The 23,264-nt window shown below is 39.9% G+C and overlaps 2 protein-coding genes across 3 annotated transcripts in view; one reads left to right on the forward strand and one right to left on the reverse strand.

The window, feature by feature from the left end:
* The window catches only part of Nrx-1 (Neurexin 1), a 743,918-nt gene that overhangs the window by 579,081 nt on the left and 141,573 nt on the right, over positions 1-23,264 (forward strand). The window lies entirely within an intron of this gene.
* Positions 518-11,817, reverse strand: LOC145985052 (uncharacterized). The gene is made up of 3 exons (XM_083118574.1): positions 11,695-11,817; positions 8,390-8,554; positions 518-3,086 (listed from the first exon to the last, which is right to left on the reverse strand). The coding sequence occupies exons 1-3, from the start codon at positions 11,750-11,752 to the stop codon at positions 2,881-2,883; spliced, it is 429 nt and encodes a 142-aa protein (XP_082974700.1). The 5' UTR covers positions 11,753-11,817; the 3' UTR covers positions 518-2,880.

A 23,264-nucleotide genomic window follows, 5' to 3' on the forward strand; every position in this document is an offset into this window, starting at 1 on the left:
AGGTCAACAAAGGAGAGCAATTTGCCAGCGAAATTTGAGTTTATTGGCGACAGCCGCTGTACAAGTGCTCCATGAAAGATGACTTGTTTGACCCCAAAGTTTGTGTCCAAAGCTCGTGTTCTCGGCGTGGTCGTCCGGATTCCTGCAACGAGTATCGCGGCTGAGCCCCGATTTTCACTCGCGAAATTAAAATTGATTGTGGGAGCGAATAAGCCTCGTGTCATAAATCATGAATAATTAATCCGTTTACGGAAAGAGCTGGATGCCGCCGAGGCCTTCGGAGTCACATATGAGCACGAGCGCAAATTGGCTTCCTACTGCATTCATCGCAGTTTTCATAACGCTTGACACCTGCGGTTACAGAATGTTCTTTCGGAGAGAAACTTCCTCCCTGCTTAATTTGCGCTTTCACATATCATCACTAAACGTGTTCCTATCTTACGAAACTTTACTGACAAGGAAATACTTCTCGAGTAAAATGAAATAAAAAGAGTATTTGCACTGCAATGATCAAAAGTTATATATTGTGCCAATATCCTGATACATGGAAATTTCTAGATTCTTTTGGCAAAAGATGATGTTACGGGCATTTTTACAACCTGACAGACAATTTCCAACCTCAGTCCTTCTTTTCATGAACAATTGTCTCCTATGGCAACAAATTGGAGGGTCCTGGAACATTTAGTTAACTAGAGAGGGCTCGAGCAATGAACACATGAGGGGGAAGTGAGTTCAGCTACCAGCCGTTTGCGCACTGCTTTGCTCCGCCAATTTGCCTTCTCTCCTTCCTTTCCGTTATGCCTTGCTCCACAGATTCTAGAGGCAGAGCATAGGTGATGATAATTTAAGGCAGAAAGAAAAATATAGCTACAATCTAGCATATTACTTATCGTCGAGTTAAAGAAAAATCACCAAAGAAAATCCATATCTGGTCCTCACTACAACACATATCAAATCGTGGCTAAAATAAATATAAATAAAACAAAATAGATTCGTTTCATGCTTTGGGGACGATTGGCTTTAAGAGAAGATTTATTAGAAAATGTAAAAGCAGCCCAGAAACACAAATGAAAGAGAATATTTATTCTTTAAAACTTTGAAAGGATGGAGATAATAAATGACGTTACCAAATGCCTGTGCTCCTTGTAACGCAATCACCAGCGAGGGATACGCTTCTTCCTTCCGCCTAAGGCATCTCGGGGCCTTTCTGAAGCTGTTGAGTTAGAAGGTCGTTAAAGATGTTTTCTCTCCGAACAGAAGATAATAGCATGTTTCCCCCTCTTAAGCAGTTCGAACAATGGCCGTTCTTCGGGGGCATGTGCCTTCAAAGGAATTCGGAAAACATCCCAAAGGAAGCTTTTTAATGACATATTTTATTACCTAATCGTAATTTAGTTCGGAATTACTCAAACCAAAACTTATCTTGCCTTCTATGGCCAAATTTAGTTGCCACGTAAGGAAATTGCTTGAGACATCAATTATTTATATGAGATGAATAGTGTTTTACAGTGTAATCGTTTCCTGCAAAATAAACTTTCTTCCAGAAAGAAAACTAAAACATTCGTTTTTCCTACCGTAAAAGTAGCAGAGAATGATGGCGGTAATTAAGTACTGAATATATTTTTAGCAAACACACTGAGAAAAATAATCACTTAGCAAACCGGGTTCTACAAGCAAACTGTATTACATTCGTAATGAATACTGTACACGAAGGCAAAAATAATTAAACAAATTTGCACCATTTGTATAAATTAAACACTTATATTTAATAGCTTGTTAGTAATCAATGGACAAACAACTCTCTAAGTTTTCCTAACATCGCTGTATTGCTTTTCACATTTTCAAGTTTATTTTTCTCTTCGGATTGCTTCGAAGGAAGCAACTTTGTACTGTACTTTGGACGGCGAATGCGTGTGCAACTGTCTCTCTTTCCAACCTTGACCGGCGAAGGGAGAGAGGAGTGTGCCCCACAGGAGGAGGCACAGTATGTTTTGTGACTATCTGAAATGCAGTGTGTCGACAGAGTGCAAAGTTTGGAATACAAGCTTTGTTGAGCCACAAAGGGTAAAAGTAAAGAAATGATGACTCCCAGATGACACCGTTCGGCCTTGATTTCCTTTACAGTACAGTGTGCCAGTCACCCGGGTTAAAGTCTTAGCCCTCCATATCCGTCAAGTTTCTACCAGTGTAGCTTGGTGTTTGGTTCCCATCTTTACTGTCACAGTGGACCGAGCAGCATTTCGAATAACGAACGCTCTGATGCTTTTATCTGGTGGTCATGTTGAGTTGGCCATGTTAAGTTTTCTATACATCAGAAAATCACACACACCCACTTTACGTGACTGATCTATCTGCATTCGTATAATTCAGTGTTCATTATTTAAACATACTACAGAGAAAATACTGTTTTTAAGGAACAATATATTTTTTTTAAATGTAGACATGAAATTCACCACTTTCTTTCCCATAATAGTAGCTATTTTAGGAATCTAATCTTGGTGCTCTTAAAATTACAATTTTCCTTGCATAAATCTAACCACAATTTTTATAAAAAATCCTTACTTGTTTATTATATGTTGAGTTCCTTATACTGGGTGAGTCTTTTAAAAGAGGCCCCGTGGAATATGTGCTCCTTGCTTGTAGGCAACCCTGGTACACCGAAGAGAAGAGTGGGGCAAAGAACAGTCCAGGATATATCACGTCATGTCATGTTGTCGAATATGCTTGGCACCGATATCCTGGACTGTTCACTAACCCGCTCTTCTCTTCGATGTACCAAGGTTGCCTACATGCAAGGAGCGCGTTTTCCACGGGGCCTCTTTTAAAAGACTCACCCAGTATATTAAATACATATTGATGGAAATAACACAACAATTATCATCATAGGTGCAACATGACTAATATAAAAAAGCAGGCGGTAGTGAGAGCAACGATGGGGTATAGGGAAGGGGCTCCGTTGCAGAAATCTTCGTTCAAGCAGTTGCAGACTTCCAGTCTTCCACCGTAGCCAGACCTCAAGTAACAGCTCTCGTCGTATTTCGAGGACACCCAGCCGCAGACCCTGATCACTCGTTCCTCTGGGCCCACTGTAAATAAGAAACATCCGTCATTTAGTAACCAGGACACACCCTGGTTTATTAAACAGTTTATCTTTAAGTTATGTTAAAGAATTCCAAATATTTAAAGATAAACAATCGAACCCGGGACCGCTCGCATCAAAGGCGAGAGTGCTAAATGTTTGGTAACGGAGGAGCCCCACTCTTTCATACACGAGGGGGGGGGGGGAGGATTCTAGTAATTTTTTTTCTAAACATCTAGTAATTGTATGTTCAACATCCTACCTAAGGGTATGAATCCCCGTAACATTTTTTCCAGGAATGGGAAAGCAGGGTATTTTCTCAAAGAGTGGGAAGAGGGGGGGGATGAGACATATTTCCCCGTAATAGTGTCGCCCTCTGAAGAAATAGCCTTCAGTATAAAGTTATCATGTTTCTACAACGTCCTTTTAATAATTAACATAAATTACTGTAACTGATATGAAATTATGTCTGAAATATGTACTTGTAGGTTGACATTCGTTTTCCAGTGGGGCTGTGCCCCCCCCCCCCATTGACCTCCCTTCCGAACACCCATGTCGAAGGGCTAAAATTTGCAACCAGAGAGGTGGATGCAGTAACCAAGTGGGAGGAATACCCTCTAGATATGCCCAACCTGCTCATACAGACGCCAAAATATCGCAAACGGTAGAGAAAGCCACTCTCGCACAATTTCCTGACTGTTGCCATTTCCGACTGGTTCCTTTGTCTCTTGAACACACATCTACAGGGCTTACTTTCACTTTTCATTGCCATTGGAATGTTGAAATAATCCTAGGTTTGCAGACATCACTCGGCAAGTTCCGACTCGATGAACGATCTCGTGTGGAGGGACAAAGGAACTAGTCTGGACTCTGAAATGACAACCGTCAGGCAGTGGTGCAGGAGAGAGTCATGTCAATGGTTCGAAATGTTTTAATGTCTGCATGAGAGAGCGCGCCAGTACCATGGATCGCTGCCTTTCTTCCTTGCGTACATATTTGAAAAGAAAACCTTTCTGTGGAAATCCATGAACTTGGTGAGTCAACATCAGACAGGAGACTAAAAAGGTACCTTGCTAATATCTTCCATACAATGATTGCGATAACATGGACGAAGCGAAGATTGATGTATGGTGGTTCCCAGTGGCGGCAAGGACAGTTTACTTTTCCGTGGTAAATAAGGTGTAGCATAGTACGGGGGCAAAAGTGGCAAGATGTGGGGATCCAATTCCCCCCCCCCCCCCCGCCCTAATCGCCGCCACTGAGCTGGTTACTATTCCTGTTGCTGTCTGACTATTACAGTGGAGGCCCCAGGTTCGATTCCCGGTATTCATGATCTGAAATGAGAGCTGCAACATGTACCTGCAAAAAGCGGCTCGCCCAGCCTTTAACTAAGAGCCACTTCGCCTCAAATCTAGGTCTACAGACGACCAGAGCATGTTGCTGATTGCATTATTTCTACGTATTATGGTCTAGATCTATCGTGTCGGGGGTTTCGCCCACACCGCCTACGTGCCTTTCTATCATTATGGAAATCACAGGCGAGAGGTTGTTTACCGGGGCACGAGAAGGCATAATATAAAGATAAGAATTCTTCGGGAATGTGACACTAGTGAGAGTGAACATTTTGCGGTATCCATACAGTTTCCTTAGCTGGCAACAAAAGTTAACCTTGGCGGTTCTAGGGAGTAAGGTCATTTACAAGCAATCTTGGGGGCTAGATGGGAGGAATTTTTTTTATGGGTGGATATGCGTACAGCGGCATCACACTGTATTGGTATTTTTACAAAAAGAAAGTGATGTAAATATAGCAGTAGCAACAAAAGTTGGCAGCGGCCGCACCAGTGTTAACATTGTTTTTGAGTTCAACACACACTTTCATGGCAAATATACGTTGACCGTTTAACACTAGAATTACCATTTGGAAGGTTTTTGTTATTAACTCTGCAAACAAAATTCTTCCTTCTTTTCGCATCGTGACAAATGGGGATATAACTCTTGACTACTTACGAGGAAATGGTACTATAAAAACGTACTGCTTCCGAATTCTTTTCATTCAACTGATGTGGTAAAATTGGGGAAATGTTTACGGGAAACAATGAAATCTTAGAACAAAACAAAATGTTGAGTTGTTATTCTGAATAAGATGACTTCTCAGTACTATGACAAGTCAAGATTTTGGAGATGGCTAGTTCATATGTTCTACAACATTCAAGACTTTGCTGGAAATGCTTTGATTCTATACATGTGCATAACTAGGGGAAACATATTTTTTAATTTTTTCTAAAACTCAGCGACGAACTGCGGAAAAGTTATGTAGCTACTGACTTTAGAAGGAAAGTAATGCGTCAGTTTTATTAGGTTTTTTTTAATGTTGTAACATTTTTACATTAAAAGTAAAATAAGAATATTAGTATTATTGTTAGTAATACTTTGTGTTATTAGATAGCACTAAATACGAGCTTCCTCGGGAGGAATATTTTCACGGATACTTCATACAGCTCAACTACGAGAGCTGTCTGTAGGGTTCTTTCTACTTTCGAATGTATGCAGACACTCGAAGTTCCCACTATGACTGACGAATGCTGATAATCACTCTCTTTATGCTGGTGGCTCGCTCGTCCACCGTAGTAGCTTACAAATTAATGTCATTGTTTTCCACCGCAAGTCAACTGTTTCCTTGTAAAGATGGATTTGTGGAACTAAGTGCTTTAAAATTGATGCCCTTAAACCAAGCATGGTCCCTTCTTCCCATGGCACCTCGCTGCTAGGAAAAAATCGATGAGTCACTTCTCTTCTTTACTCAAACAGGAACTGTGAGGTATTAGTTACACATGAAACTTTGTGGATGGTTAGCAGAGCATATTGAACATTGTACACGTGAAATCCTTCATACATACATACATCCTAAAACAATGCTTGATACTTGAAATTTGCTCAAATCAGTATGGAATTTGCAAAATGTGTCGTGCCCGAAAATTCAAATCATTTATGTCATGGTATAGTGATATTTCATATACAGCACTCCCCACATAATGCTAAAAAAATTGTAATCAAAAGGGGGAATTCCCTCTCATCTTCCCTTATAAATCTACCCTAACCAGTTCTGTAGTCCCAAAATTTTCATACGCTAAGTTTCGCGAAACGTTACGTGGAGACCATGTTTCAATTAGGTTTGGATTATGCATCCACTAAACATATATATGAAAACAATTAGCGATTACGAAAAATGGCATTTATGGTAGAATACTGATGATGATTTATTCATAATTGGCATAAAATAGACATGTTATGATATGATCCATATTTTTATGTGACGTCACAACTTTAAAATATGTCACTGATATATTATACTTTTATGAAAGGACATGTTGTGTTATTATATGTAATATTGCACCCGGTTTGTAATGTATATATTTTGTTTAATGTTTATTGTATTTTATGCTCTGTTATGAGTAGTTTAATGTATCTTCATGTTTGCGAGAGTGCACTATACGAATTTGTATTTCTAAAGATGTATAGATGTCAGTTTTGTTGATAGTATCCTTTTGTAGATAGTGAGTGATTGATCTGTACTTTAATCTGTGTTCTCGAAAATCGTATAAAAGCGAGGATATCGCGTAAGAAATATCACACACTTTCACTACGGATCGACGAAGCTTTTAAACTTAAAAAGAACTCCTCGGTGTTGTGCATACATCTTGGTATGGTAGTTCGAGGCGCAAGCTAGGACTATGTGATCATAGGTACGCCGATAGCCATGCATTGATGCTATGCACAATACTGCAACCATTCTACGTTAAATAATAAAGCTAGCCTAAGGATTAATTTGGAAATAAAAGGCTAAAGAGCAAATATTGGCTCAGTTATCATTGCATATCTCTTGGTGTGGTAGTTCGGGGCGCAAGCTAGGTCTATGTGATCATAGGCGTGCCGATAGCCACACATTGAGTTTATGCGTTTTAGTTGAGTCAATTCATCGACAAAGCGAAATCCTCGCCTTTGTCTCAAGTATATTTGCATTATAATTGCAATAAATAAAGAATAAGACCTTTCAGTTTATACATACTGCAGTAATGTGGTTTTATTTCTCTGTGCTGTGAATATTGTCTTTGCCTAACACTATCCCTGTACCTGAGAGGAGTCTGTGTACTTCACCGAGTCTCATCGTTCACCGCTGAGTATTATTAAGTTAATATTAATAGTATAATACTACAACGCGTCTATCGCAAGAACGTATCAATTACAAAGAGACCAACCAAGCTAGCAAAATTCTGATAAAAATTAACTGTACACATTTCTACAAAGTTATTGTAGTAGTAACAAATATGGCGATAAAATGAAGTACATCATGTATTCATAAGTTCTCAACATTATGTTCCTGATCATGTGAAATCAAAAGTACTTGACCGTCATAAGTTCACTGAAGTAATGGCCAAATTTCATAAATTAAAAAAAAAACGAAAATTGAAATTATACACATTGTGTCAGGAGGTATACGCTAACGAGTAGGGTTAAACAGAGGGTATACGGAGAGTATACCACCGAATACCTTTGACTACATCCTTGACCCTAAGTACAATGAAACATTTTAAAATTTTTGTGACATGATATCCGAACCTTGTCTTAATCTGAGTCTAATGTATTCGACCATCGTAATGGTGGATAAATTTTGCCCCACTTATCAAAATTCTTGTGAACAGGAACGACCCCCAAAATTAAGCGATCATCAAAGACCATATCTGAAATTACCGTATGGAAAACAACTGAAATATATCATCTTTCCTTACTACCTTCAGACACACTTTCCATTCCACTGGGCTTTTCCTGCTAACTTTTCAAACTACCGCTTTCTGGAGTAATATAATTTATAAAAAACTTTGGACACTGTGACAGTAATTATGTATGTTGTATAATTTTTGTGTGGGGGTGGGAGTGGGTGGATGTGTGCGTGTGAATGCTCATTATTTGTCTCAAAGAACTTTAAAAAATACAAGAAAAAATGACAAGAGCTTTTCCAAGTATAAAATGTGAAGGCGAGAAATAGTTGAAAACTGCGTCATTATCAATATATGCACTAAAGTTACATTTGTAAAGGAAATTGTGAAATATTCATCTCTCACTGTACTCTCTATTTCTTGTATTTTCTTCATGAATATTAAAAGTGCATTAGAATAAAATAATGCATGTATAGTTACATGAATTGATACACTAAAACTGTGAAATTTGATTTGATGCATTTGAAGTCCTTCGTGCAGTTTCTTTTTCTTTATAAATAGAAAATAAACGAGGTTCACAAGTGCAAATACTTACGGCCGTTTTGTTCGTACTCTATTATTTGCAATATTTTCCTGCAAGTGATATATTCATGCTCGGTCCCCAAGGCAGAACAGTTCATCTTGTACCTTTCAGGTGGAGGACTGTCGCTGCATCCTGTGTCGTTCACACCGTTGCACACGAAGCAGTTGAGGCCAGCACCTGAAATTCAAAGGGAAACTTTGATCAATGATTTTGCATTACATTTGTGTGTTTAATAATGTGTGCATAAGCCTCCAACGCAATATGCTACACTCTGCCTCTGGAATATGTGGAGCAAAGCTGCGCATAACGATAGAAAAGGGGAGAAAGCGAATGGGCGGAGCAAGGGAGTGCCTGCGTTTATCCCTCCATGCACTCATTTCCCCTCTTACGCGTTCAAGCTCTCTCGAGCCCTACTTGCGCAGAGGACTTATTTTCGTTTGCTCCAGAGGTTTCAGGGACGGTGTGCTTTAAATCTATTAAAGATTTTCTTGCTAATGTAAAACCCGTCCGTCCGTATTATTAAAATTATAATTCCATTCCACCTTGGAAGTTTTTTATGAAGCAAAAAAATATCATAAAGAATTGAATCCACTTTAGTAGCTCGCCATTGCATAGCTTTGCGTAATTTGGAAGTAGGTTCACGGTTAGGCGAGTTTGGTGATCTGTGTTATAGAGCATTCGATGATGGGAAAGGCAATGTGGTGTCTAGGCTACGAACTGCAATTACCTTTTTACAGCCATCTGTCCAGTTGGAAAGTTTGGATGTTGTAAATTATTTATTTATACTCTTTTGTGTTCGTCTTCCCACTAGCCACGTTTTTATTTACTTTCAACGCTATTAGAAACCACGAAAGCGTGTTTATTTTAGTAGCCTACTTGTTTCGATAAAGTGATGTCTAATTTTTGGTGGTGATATACAAGTTCAAAGTGTAATCCAGTCCCGATTAGACTCTGTGCAATATAACTACCGTTCTTTAACCGCCATTCAAAAACAATCCATTTTCAGACACGAACAAATTATTTCTGTCTTTCCGTTCCAACGTTAAATTACATTTCTTTTTTTAATATTATTCTGTTATTGCCCCGTCTCATTGTCTAGATTTTGGTTTACACAAGTATTAATATCACACTTTTTATGTATGTAGGCTAAAGAAAAAAGCTTCTATAAAGTTATAAAAGATACAGAAACAATTTTGTAAGCATAAGTGTAACCGTACTGCAAAATAATATACTACCACTACTACTTCTGTTGCTGTTACTACTAATTACAATAATAAACCGAATCATTATATGTACGGATACAGGTATTTGGTACAATTGTTGTGAAAGGAAGTAAGCCCTGTACATCTCGGCGCCAAAGTTTTAGTCCACTTTATGCAAAGATAGACTAATAAGGACTAGGCCTACTATTCAATGTTGGATACAAGTCATTGTGTACCTCCACCGGGTATCGAACTCGGAACTTCTTGATTATAACGTCCGAGCATTACCACTACGCCACTGGTGCCTCCTATAGTAACTGGAAATCAGGTGATATAAACTACTTTCACAGATATTATTCTTTCGAACATTTGTGTGTGTGCATAATTGGTTCAAATTAACGTATAATACTTCCTCATGAAAGGCTCGTGGGTATGAAAGACAAGTCGCTTTCAGTTCCTCTTTGCAGCCAACGAATACATGCTGACAGCCGCTGGAACAGAACCAAGATTGTTAATATTATTTTGCCACCCCTGTTCTTACGTCTGCGCACGTCACCGTTGAGACCCGGTAAGCAAGTGTTGGCACGCATTTAGATATCAAGCTACCAGCTGGTCACCGGGAATACACCGTCACTCGTACGTTTGGCTGTCACCTTGCCAGGATATTTGGGCGGTCATTGATGTTGGGTATGCGATTGCTTCTGGATATGATTCTCAGTTTGCTTTGATTGACGACTGCTTTGTAATTTCTTAGACGTTGCAAATGGTCTGAAGCATGCCAAGTCCTGTTCATTTCTTAACGGTGTCGGTTTTGTTTAAGACAATGTAACTCACTAAGGCCAAAGAGACATAAGCATCTACTAATACACATATGACGGATTGAGTTTTTAATTCCTGTTGTTATTTTTTTATAATTGAGCGTTGGCGTTTTGTATTATTCAAATACATTATTCTAATACTTTATAGCTATTGAGTGAACTGTCATATATTTGTAGTCGTGATGAGTTCAGGAACATATTTTTCCATTTTTGTTGTTTTTAATTAAATAATTCTCCTTCCTTATTAGGATAATCGGAAGTATTATAAAGGATATTAAAAATAGGAAAGATGGGATGAAATAAAAACAAAGAAGCACCCTTCGCGGTTAGATCACAGCATAATACACGACCTAGTACAGTATAAGATAATCCACTTGAAGTCTAAAATTATTCGAAGTTTTTTTTAAAAAATTCTCCAGGAATTATTGAGAAAATATAAGGAATTTACGTTCAAGAAAGTCAGCTAAAATATTGCATATTTTCAAGTCAATTTACATCGTACTACCTTATATGTAAGATGTGTTGACGTTCAACCTAATTCGCAATGAAGTAAACACGTGAAGTTTAGTTTTGTTTGAAGTTTCAGTTTGAATGCAGAAGAAATCACGTTCCAAGCCCTGGCTGCAATGCACATGTAGCGTGGTGGCCCAAACCGGGGTTCGTTTCTCGGTGCACAACTACTTTGCACTGTGGGTCGTATCCCGATTAGCCTACCAAGAATAAAGTGAACTTGAATACATATTGAAAACAGTAATTGCAAATAACGTAACTCAAATCTCAAATAGTACAATTTTAGAACAACATTGGAACTGTTTTTGCTTGGTAATTTTGAAATGTTTATTCACGAAAATGCTATGCTTGCAATCCTCCGATGCACGAATGATCTGAAACAGAAATTAAATGGACACACAAACACACACACTGGCGTACACAGACGGGGAGGCTGAAGGGGCTACAGCACCTTCCAAAATTTTGAGAAAATCAATATTTTGAAATAAAAACAGTGAAGAACTGGAGAAAAACCAGGGGGAGCAAATTCGCCTTAATATGACCCCCAATTGCCGTTTTTGAAAGTGCAAAGTTTTGAACGTATGAAATATGTTATTGTGTATGCAGCCTCCTAGAAAGCAGTTATACACTATCCACCTTTACAATCCCAGCCCTTCCCGAAAGAAAATTCCTCCGTACGCCATTGCACACGCACTCACTTGCTTGCAATGGTTCTCTCCTAATACCACGCCAGTGCCTGCGTAGCGAGTCCTATTCTTCTAGCAAATAACAGAGGAAGGCTACTTACATGACTCGACGCTGAGATAGAGCAACAGGAGCCCCCAAAATATGTGTTTAGCAAACATCTTTCTGGAGACTCAATGCTCTCCTTTCGAATAGGAAGTCCCAGGGATCGCTCCCAGATTAGATTCTCCGTATCTAAATTGAGAAATCCACTCAAGATCTTTTTCCCCCCTCCTCGTGCCTCGAAAATTCCCTGTTCGGGTAAAGTGACCAAAGCTGTCAACACTGCACAGGGACAGTCGAGCTCTGCTTTTGTGAAACACTGCTTACTGACCAGCAGAAAACTGAAGGCCAGTATTGGATGAACGCGGTGAATAGTTAAATTTCGGACATATGTTTACTTGAAAATAATAATAACAAGAGCAAAATATTAATAACTAGAGCTGATCTGATGCCGATGTATCGGTATCTACCGATATCAGTGGTATTGGTTGGACTTTTTTTTTTTTACCGATACCGACCGATACTTTCCCGGCATTTTGATCTTTCACGGACTCCACAAAAATGCCGAAGGATACTTTCACGGAGTCTAATTATCCTGAAAATTATGCAAAATTCCAAGTTTATTTTTATTTTGCACCAGTTTTGTATGATAAAAAAATGTTTTTTTTTTATAACATGTAATTTAATATTCAGGTGTAATTCTTGAATATTTTAAAGCAAAATCTTGATTAATTGATTCATATACTAATTCGAGTCGAATACTTGCATACAAATATTAATGAATATTTTGACCAACTTTCAATTACAGTAAAACCTCGTTAATCCGGACTCCGATAAGCTGGACTTAGCTTAATCCGGACAGACAAAGGGAAAAAAAGCAGAATGCAAGGTTTTAAATGAGGCTAGAAGTCAACAAGAGAACTTCCCATAGAAAAGGCAGTCAATCACTAATGAAATTCTGTTTCCCGCAGACTTTCTACTGTACTGTATAGTGTATTTAAGCCTATGCCTTTTAAATACACCATAATAAACGCGTTTTGTTTCTATAAACGGAGTTTTAATACACTTTCTACTGTTCTTTTGGGTTATTTCGGTTAATCCGGACTTTCGTTAAACCTGTCAACTTATCCCCCCATTAGGCCGGATTAACGAGGTTTTACTGTATTACAATTTTCAAGTATCGGTATCGGTTTAAAGTGCTATTGGCTCAGTCCTATTAATAGCACTTTGTGACTGTGATTGAACGTGATTGCCCGCTGGTTGGTCAAGCAAGTTCATTGGTCGTCTCATTGAAAAGAAATAAAGCAAACATTGAAGCATTTTGGATCACACATGCAAAACGGTGAGGCCGCTTTCGGGAAGGGAGGACAGCCCTCGGTCAACCAGTCGTTACTCCCATCGCGAACAAGAAAATATGTACAAATAAATGCTCTTTGAGACGAAATAGGGTCTTTGTATAGTATTTAGGACACTATTAAGTGTGACTGTCCCAGAAAACATTCCCGTTACATATGCATGCGGACTTTTCTTTCTGGCGCCGTCACAGTGAAAATATTGTAAGCACTCCCCCCCTCCCTCCCCCCCTCTCAACTGCCTCGGTGGTCGAGTGTTGGGCTCACACTCTCTCCACCGACGATATTAAGTTGGAGTCCTGGCCTAGGCATGGATGTTCCTTCCGTCAGTTTCATCCAGTCATCATTCATCCACACCGTCGCGATTAGCTTGCAAATGCAGAAGATAATCGTAAAATAGGAAATTACATCCTTTTCGCTACTTGCTCCTACGTTCTCCCCTTCTACCTGCCTTTCGCTTCATTTATGTCTATTCCTTCTTCGCTTTTGCTCTATCGGACTTTTCACTTCTCTATTCCTCTTCTCCTCTCTCGTCCTCTATCGCTTCTTCTCCTACACCAGCAATCGATTTACTCATTTCTCTGAAGGGGGGAGTCACTAAATCTTGAGAATCACCCGGAGGTTCAAAACATTCAATTTTGGCCTTCATCAATACCCAAAGAGTCTAGAAGTGCAGCTAATGTACAGTATTTACTTTGTCATACGAGTGAAAGTTAAGAAGGGTAAAATCAGTTTCTAAGTGCAGTTAGAACTAAAGAAATATTTTTCCAGCATCTTCATTGCACTTTACAACGAAATATTTGCCTCTTTCTGTTAAAATACTTTTATCGCCTTCTCTCTTCACTATCAGCCAGCCCCCGTGGTGTAGTCGTTACCATTTCGCGCTACGACGCCAGGGGTCCCGGGTTCGAATCCCGGCCTGGGCATGGATGTTCGTGAGTGTTCATTCATCAATTTTATCATATCATCACTCATCCCCATCTTCGCAAATTATCCAAAAGTGGCACAAGAAGTCAAGTAAAATAAAGCAAATCAATCAATCAATCAATCTCTTCACTATCTAATTTGTGATTAGATTAATTTCTCCTATTCGTTTCGTTTCCTCTATATATACGTACACAGCATCGGCTATGAAATATGAATTCTTTATCTCTCAGAGTTTTGGCAGCTATATTTACACGAACCATTTCATGTTACACTGGTATCTTCTATTCACGGTTACATACATACATACACAGAGCTTCTGCAATGAATGTGTGGAAGGATATGGATTATTGTGTATGATACTGAAGATATTATCTTACTACTATGTACAAACACTAAGAGCTAGCGTATCTTGAATCTTTGCTTTACAATTTTCACAACCTCAAAGGCTTAAAAGACCAAAAGAACTGTGAAAGTCAGGACACTAGTTTTTGCCTAATCTTACATTCCTGTGCTAGTGGGAGTTCGCACGGATACCATGTGTGTTTTCACGAGAAGCATGGGATCTTACTATTGTACTGTAGCATTTCCACCCTTTTACAATTGAAAATATGTGTTCGCCGTTTTGTGCCATCTCTGTCGTCGCTTCATTCCCGGACTGTCTACTTCCACTATGATTTTTCTTGTGGCTGTTTCTTCTCATACTTGGCCTCCTAGATTGTGGGATTTGGTCTAATTCGTGACTTTCCTCGTAGAGTCGATTCGCTTCCTCTGTTCCTTCACTGCAATGTAACATTTCTGTCCGACGTTCAAGATCAAGCCTCACCATGCATTCACATTCTTCACTTAAAGTTCTAGAAAATTGGGCCTAATTCTAACCTTTAAATTTATGGGACACACATAGTTTCCTGGAAAGGAGGCAGGATTGTAGAAAGTTATTCATCGCGACTTACACAGCCGAAGTAACTGCATAACACCGGACAAATGTCCTTTTCTTCATTTCAGGCTTTTTGCTTGCACTGGAGACCATCTCACGGAAAGTGTGCTTCAACTCTGATTCCATGTTTCCCTGGACGGCTCCGAGGGAACGCAAACATTCTTCCTGCTGTGCTATGTATCTAATGGATCTTGATGCTATGTATCTAATGGATCCTGATGCTTTATCGCGAATACATCCAGCTCTTTCGCCTTAAACTTCGTATCCAACCTCTCCGCCATCGCTCCTCGAGATCTCTTAACTCCGTCTTACACTTTTCTTCCTCACTCTCGTATAAATTTTCCCTCTAGTTTATTTTCGTACTTCTCATACTTTTTCGCTAGTGTATCTACGACGAATGAGCATAGCAAAGCAGTACGCACTACTGAAAACGGCTAGTAGCTTCCCCTCTCACGTGTCACTGCTTGCGCAGAGACCTGTTTTCATTTGCTCGCTTCAGAGATTCTCGGGACACTGTGTAAAGAAATGCGATTCGAAGACAAACTCACGAAGTGTAATAGAAAAAAACGTAAAAATTCCTAAAATCAAAACAGTTCTATACATATGCCCATTTTACACGAAATTTAGACTTTCCTAGCATTCCAGACGTGACAGAAGCAACAGCGTCCTCCATATGTACACAAAGTTGTTTGAAGTTACGTCTTCTTTAACGTACCCCCAAAAGAAGAAGCCTTCTAAGAGTGTAATGTCCGGAAATTGAAGGGCTTGGAATGAGGTCGACGCGTACGATACGAGACTGTATCCAAGCAACACCTCACTTGACGTATCCGCTGTGGATGAACACCGTCCAACTGGCGGTTGATAGCAGATGAGTTAACTGCGGCACTGCAAAGCGTTGAAGGATATACAGATACGAATTTGCTCTGATCCTCGAATATAAAACGGGTTAATTATGTTAGAGCTCATCAACGTACACCAAACATTTAATTTAGGGGTGTCGCGTATGTGCTCCAGAAAGGTGTACGAATTTCCTTACTTCCATTCACTTTCCGTGTGTGCGTGCGGAAACTGACACTACGCATTTCGTCAAATTGGCACAGCATGTTGATGTAAAAAAGGTGGGCGTTTCAACTTGTTATTAGGCCCAATTTGTTGCTGGGTTTGAACTTTGTACGCACACGAGCGTCATCGTCGACAGTCCAGCAAGCAATTCCTATACGCTGTCCTGGGAATCTCTGGAACAAACGAGCGACAAGTCCTCTGCGCTAGTAGGACTTGACAAAGCTCGACCAATGAACGCGAGCTAAGTAAACTTTATGCTCAAATAGGCTAACCGGACTGGACCTAAAGTTTTAAGAGTGGTCCTAACCGAATGACTGTGCAAGAACCCAGGATCCCTAGATTAGACACAGTCGCTTGTCTGCATTTTGTATTATTATTATCATTATTATTTCTAGCTGATTGCCCGGCGTTGCCCAGGTATTTATTTATATTTATTAAATCTTCTATTAGACAGGAAAATAACGAATTCTAACTATAGTGTAAAATGAACTTTGAGTTGAACGGCATTTTGAGTGTCACTATTCATCTCAGCGGCCCCGAAAACTATGGATTCCACGCTAATATCGGTCGTTTTACATGTCATCCCCTTCCCACCTCCACCCCTAGGGATGCCAGGGGTGTCTTACCCCCACAGTATTTATTTCCAGATTATAAGTCATATTTGTACCAAGTTTGGTCATCGTGAATGTCACCAATTAGCTTAAAGACTCCGAAAACTATGGATTTAACATTAATCTCTGTCATTTCTGACATTTTATTTTTCACCCCCTCTCACCCTCCATCCCGATAGGTGATGAACTTGGAGTTGAACGGCATTGGGAATGTCACTATTCATCTTAGCGACCCCGAAAACTATTGGATTCCACACTAATATCGATCGTTTTCAATTATTTTTACATGTCACCCCCTTCCCACCCCCACCCCCTAGGGGTGCCAGGGGTGTCCTGAAGTTGAACTGAATTGGGAGTGTCACTATTCATCTTAGCGACCCCGAAAACTATGGATTCCACACTCATATAGGTTGCTTTCGATTATTTTTACTTGTCAACCCTTCCTACCCCCATTCCTAGGGGTGCCAGGGGTGTGTGTCTTACCCCCACGGAATTTCTTTCCATATTGCAAGTGATATGTATACCAAGTTTGGTTGAAATCGCTCCAGGTGTTAGAGAGTTATGGTGGAACAAATACGCACACATACATCCATTTTTATATATTAGAATTATTATTATTATTATTTAACGTCGCTTTTCCAACCATTGAGTTAGGAATAATGACCCCCAAAAGGGATTTCTTCATTTAATCCAATAGAAGTGCCCTTATTAAATACAACAATCCTACTAGCGTGAGGAGCATCATAGTTTCTAAACAAAACCAATTGAAACAAATAATTAGGTAAATAAATCAAATTCAGATGCAGATTTTGGTTAATCGTGACTATGAGCGTGCGTGATGAGAAGATGAAATTGATGAAGGGACACACACACCTAACACACACATGCACAGGCCGGGAGTCGAACCCGGGATCTTCGGTGGCGGGTCCGGCCACAGAGCCAACAACCCAGTTGCTTGTCAAAGCACGTGCGTTGGTAATTGAAACTCTAAGGATATTCTACGTTTATCTGCGAGGAGTAATAATTTCTCCCTCTCAGTTCGAGTTAAGGCTCAAGCGACTCCTGGAGTGCACGTAATGTGAAATTTTACTGGTCGGCGGGAAATTCCCTCCTTCAATCGAGAGCTGTGATTGGCGGTTTCCGAAGGGTCAGTCGGGTATTTGCGAGCACCGGCCTGGCTATTTCCACTCTGGTCGGAGTGCACGGAAGCTAGGGCCTAAAGTTAGGCACCTGCCAAATGTTTCTCAGAGGCCATATGTCGCGGCTTCAATCATACACCACTCACAATCGGAGCGTTGTTAAGCTAACCTAGATTTAGATCAGAGCCAAGTGGCACAATTTTATTAACTTAGGACATTAATAGTATAGACACGAATGAGTCTGCGTTTAGCGGTGCACCTGTTGATTTGCATCAAAAGGATATGAAGGATACTTTGCACAAAGTGAGGGTAATTTTTAAACTTGAAAAGTTACTATTATTTATTATTTGTAGTAATGTTTCGCCTAAATTCTTTCTGTTGCATCTTAACTTACAAAGCTGCTGTTTAACTCATATAAATAAAACCGCCATGTTATGCTAAAAAAAAATGTCGAGTCGGAGCCCACTTTCGTGGCGCAGTGCTAGCACAACCAGCTACGAGCCGGCCTCCATGATGGAGTGGTCAGCACAGCGCGCTACAACGCCAGGGGTTCCGGGTTCGAATCCCGACCTGGGCATGGGTGTTCTTTGTAAGTGTCCTTTCCTCAATTTTATTAAATCATCGTTCATCCTCGTCTTCGCGATTACCCAAAAGTGGCAGAAAAGCGAAGTAAAATAAAGTAAATGAATCAAACCAAACACCCAGCTACGACGTCAGGGCACCCACGTTAGAATGTTGGGCAAGATATTATGAGAGCAAGATAAATGAAAATATTATATGAAAAGAGATTGTTAAGAAATTAATGTCGTTTGGTCGTCTGACGTCCACGCGCGAGACCCGGGTTCGATTCCATGAGTGGGTGATTTTCAGGTGGGAATTTTTCTATCCGTGTCCCTGCACGAAGCTGCTCTGGGGTCGTCCAAGCATCTGGGTAAAGGCCGAAGAGTGGTGCTGATCACATCACCCTAACAACTGGGAGAGATTGTGAATGTGAGGGAGCTCTTCCTCCAGATCATCCATCTACCTCCAAGGCATGTTACAATATGCATGGGGTAACTTTACCGTATTACTATTTATATAATTATAGAAAATTACCAAATTAATGCAAATTACAAACAATTAGAATAATCCTTAAAGTAACTTAATCCTACACTGCTAAAAGTAGACTGGATACATGGCGGTATAAGGCTGTCAATTTTCGCTGCCATCCAATTAGCAATTACGACGGTCGTTTTTAAAGTATTAACGGCCATTACATAGTTTAGCTAATTAATTTAATTCTAATGATTCTATTTTTGAAGAAAAAACTTATTTAATTCACGTAATTGCCGTTTATAATTATGTATATTGATGCAAGATAAAATCTTTAATTTCAATTTGAAAGTTTTTCTCATGTGTCTTAATGCAGTAGTGAAGGACTATATATATAATGAACATGTAATGCGTGTCTGTATTTTATCTTTAATATTCCAAGCGGTTATCGACGCGATATTTACGTCACATTCTTGCCACAACACATGGATATGACCGCATGGATGGTGTAACGAGCCGCCCTGGATCGTACTTGGTTCGATGGGTCTATTGAGCCTCGGCTTCACACTCAGTATCGCTTCGGGGCTTGAGTCTCCTCGGCTCAAGGTTCGGGTTATTCCGGCTTCTTCAATCCTCGTTGTAAGGTCCCTCGTAATTCTAGGTCAAAGGTTCTCAATGTACTTATAGATCTTGACCAAGATTCTATAAGCAATCGACAATCCTTTTTCCCACTAGGTTCTGTCGATATTCGGTTCAGTATCCAACTTCCTTTTCTCTTTTCAGCCTCTGACCAGAGAACCGAAAATTAATCCGTGACCACAGAATAAGAAAAGGTGTTCCCTGACCAGGGACACAAACGTTGACTACTAACAGTCTATCGACCGATCCCGAATTCTGGTATATCCTAAGACAATCACAATCCTCTCAATTATATCTCCTGACCAGGAGCATAGAACCGAGAGAACATAAGCCTTCTGACCAGAAGAGCTAAGTAATTGTCCTAAGGTAATCCAGAATAAACTAATTCCTAGTAGCGACGTGGAAGTAAGCGCAGAAATACGGGTGTGAAAAGAAAAGACGGTAATACGAGTTCCGTATTTATCTGGAGTTCGAATACAAAAGGCCACGGGCCACCGAGCTTTGTTGCTTATATAGGATTTCTCGGTGCCGTGAAGGATTTACCAACTTTTATCTTTACCTCAATTTTACATTATAATAAAATATCAAAGAGGAACATAATTAGCTACATACAGAAATTATTATTTTTACCCTTTTGTGAATATTAAATATGCAATATAATTTTCATTGTTACACTCAGCATTTAATTTGACTAGGGAGTATGGCTTCTTCCAACTCCCCTCTCTCCCTGCAACGGCCACGCGAAAAGACAACAAAGAAAAGAAAGAAAGTTTACAACGTTAAAATGTTAAGCAATTTTTTTTAAAATACAGGTTTTGTCTTGCGCGGGCATAACTTTCGTTTACCTTAACGTAACTAAATTCGGATTACACCGTCTTGCAGTAAAAGAATCAGGGATTAATATGATATTAATTAAATTATTGTCCGCCAAGGGACACGACAGATATAGCGTGGGGAAGACAGCCTAATCTTTCGTCTTTTCCCCGGTTTCAACGTTTACATAAAGTTGAGTCTGCCTGGCTTCTATACAATAGCGATTGCTTTCTCGTATTGTTGTCACCGAGAATGAAATTCCAGCTCAGCTTGCTGGCAGAAAGAAACAAACTCTTTTAACTTATATTTAACATTATGATGTATAGTCTATATACGAGGTGTGTTCCACTTTTCTTGGTAATTAAAAATTAACACACAAATTTTAAGTACCAAACCAAGAAAAATATTAAGTTTATATGCATATTTGTAACGTGAACACTGCTACACGTTACAATTGCGTCGCTTCCTACGAGAAAATTTGAACAATTTTCTCTTTCACAGAAAAATTGTGAAAATTTTCAAAACTTCACTTAATGTTCATAACAATTCACTGGCAACTCTTGAGGTTCCACACTAGTCACAAGAAATCAGGCTTTCTCCGAGTATTTCTCTCCGTCGTTCCTGGGAACAGGTGAACTTCTTTAGGTTCTGGTAGTTAACCCGATCTACAGGCTCCTTTGTAGACGGCTGCAGGAGAAGTGCGGAGTTGTCCCTCATCTGGGTAGCGATGTATGGTCCGACGTACACCTCGAAGAGTTTGGAGATGGTTTGGAGACGACTGGAGCTCAGCTTACGGTTCTTCACTAGGACCAGATCTCCTTCCTTCAGGATCAAAGCCTGTCCTCCATTCTTCACTCTTCTCCTCTTCTGTTGGACCTTTTCTCTCCCTTGAGCTTGATATAATTTAAAAGCCCAAGTCGTCTTCTCATCCTGTGGTACAGGCCAATAAAACCTTTCATGAGGTTCCTCCGGAATGGCTCTATTGAAGAAAAGTTCAGAAGGAGCATATCCCGTAACAGAGGAGACCGAATTGTTCAGTAACCAAACCACATCATTGATGAAGGTGGCCCAACGAGTATGCTCTCTGTAGCAAAACAGCCGCAAAAGACGGACGACTTCTTGGTTAATTCTCTCTACCACATTACTGCTGGGATGATAGGCTGTAGTGCAGACATGAGTAATGCCCTTCCTTTTCATATACTCGCTCCAGGTTGTCGAAGTGAACTGGGTACCTCGGTCTGAGAGGATGACTTTTACTCGAGGGTAGTGAGCAAAATACGTTTTCTCCAATAAGTTCACGATCTCCTGAGATGTAGCTCTTCTCAGAGGATAGGCCGAAACGAATTTCGTGCCAATGTCAACAGCGGTAAAAATGTAGGAGAACCCATGGGAAGTTGGTAGCTGACCTATAATATCAATAGACAGCATCTCATGAGGATCCTTAGGTGAAATGTGAAGCTTCTCTCTCAGGATTCCTATCTTATCCATTTTTGTCTTGGCACACATCTCACAATCCTTAACATACCGAGTAACATCTCCGGATAGTTTGGGCCAAAAATATCTATATTTTATTTTTGCTTTGGTTTTTGTAATGCCAAAGTGTCCTAGGTTATCGTGATTTTCCTTAAGTATCTGGGAAACAAATATTGTCGGCACACAAAGCTTCCAAATAATGGATTCACCCTGAACTCTTCTGAACAATAAACCTCCATGTACACAATAATTCTTCCTAGTTCTACCTTGATTAATGGTATCAGTCTCTTCTGGAGCTTCCAAGATCTTCAAGATGCTTTGACAAAACAAGTCCTCCCTCTGAGCTTCAATCCACTTCTCCAGTTCCTCAGTTTCTTCCCGTTCTTGCCAAATATAGTTCACCTTAAAAAAGTGTCTTCGGAATATCTCCTTCTGGTGAATCGGACACAGGATACCGGGAAAGAGTGTCAGCTATCTCATTATCCTTTCCTCTGACGTAAATAATCTGGAATTGGTAAGCCTGTAGTTTCAAAGCCCATCTAGTTAACCTGCTATTAAGATCCTGAGAGTTTTTTAACCAAACGAGTCCCTTGTGGTCCGAGTATATTTTAAATGATTGGCCTTTTAGATAAACTGAAAATTTCTCCACACCAAAAATGATACTCAGACACTCCAGTTCATGGATGGAATAGTGTCTCTCATTGTTTCTCAACTTTCGACTTGCATATTGGATAACATTTACAATTTTCTCGCCACCTTCTGGTTCTTGGAACAATATGCAGCCTAACCCTTTAGCAGAGGCGTCGCACTACAGACAAAAGCTTAAATTAAAGTCTGGCTGAGACAATACACCAGTAGTAACTAACGTAATCTTAATTTTCTGGAACGCCTGTTCTTCCTCTTCACCCCAGCTCCACTTAACATCCTTCCTTAGGAGGTGACTTAAGGGTTCTACATCCTGTGCTAATCCAGGATAAAATTTTCTTCTCCAATTAGCAAGACCTAAGAACTTCCGGAGGTCCTTCCTACAGGCTGGCCGAGGAAATCTCAAAATGGCTTCATTACCAGCAGGGTCAGGTTTTACTTCTTCTCCTGATACTATATGCCCTAAAAAGCGAATCTCCTTTTTGACAAATTCACATTTCCTTAATTTAATGGTCATTCCACATTCTCTCAATCGTTCTATGACCAATTGTAAATGCTGTAAATGCTCTAGAAGCGTCTTGGAGTGAACAAGTAAATCATCCATATACACGGTAAGATACTCCTCACTCTCTGGACCAAAATATTTGTGCATGACTGAGACAAAAGTGCTGACCGCATTCGAAAGTCCAAAGGGCATCCGAGTAAATTCATATAAGCGACCTCGATAAGAAAAAGCGGTGTATTTTCTGTGGCTAGGGTGTATTTTTACCTGAAGGTAGCCAGACGCGAGATCCAAGCTGTAAAAGAACCTGGATCCTCTGAAACGTTTCAAAGACTCATGGATGGGTTCGACGGAACTTCTTGGAACTATCATTTTGTTGTTGAGCTGGCGAAAATCAATGCACGGGCGTATTTGTCCTTGAGGTTTATCCACTACAATTAAAGAATTCAAATAGGCAGAATTCGAAGGTTGAATGACTCCCCATTCCTTCCATAGATTTAGT

The sequence above is a fragment of the Lepisma saccharinum genome, chromosome 3, assembly GCF_977018435.1.
Source record: "Lepisma saccharinum chromosome 3, izLepSacc3.1, whole genome shotgun sequence".
In the NCBI taxonomy this organism is placed as follows: Eukaryota; Metazoa; Arthropoda; class Insecta; order Zygentoma; family Lepismatidae; genus Lepisma; species Lepisma saccharinum.

What these genes read in the sequence shown, in the direction of transcription:
- LOC145985052 (XM_083118574.1), bottom strand. Translation starts at nt 11,752, where the DNA reads ATGTTTGCTAAACACATATTTTGGGGGCTCCTGTTGCTCTATCTCAGC. An exon ending in CTATCTCAGCGTCGAGTCAT is followed by an intron (nt 8,555 to 11,694) that starts GTAAGTAGCCTT and finishes TTTGAATTTCAG; the next exon opens with GTGCTGGCCTCAACTGCTTC. An exon ending in AGAGTACGAACAAAACGGCC is followed by an intron (nt 3,087 to 8,389) that starts GTAAGTATTTGC and finishes TCTTATTTACAG; the next exon opens with TGGGCCCAGAGGAACGAGTG.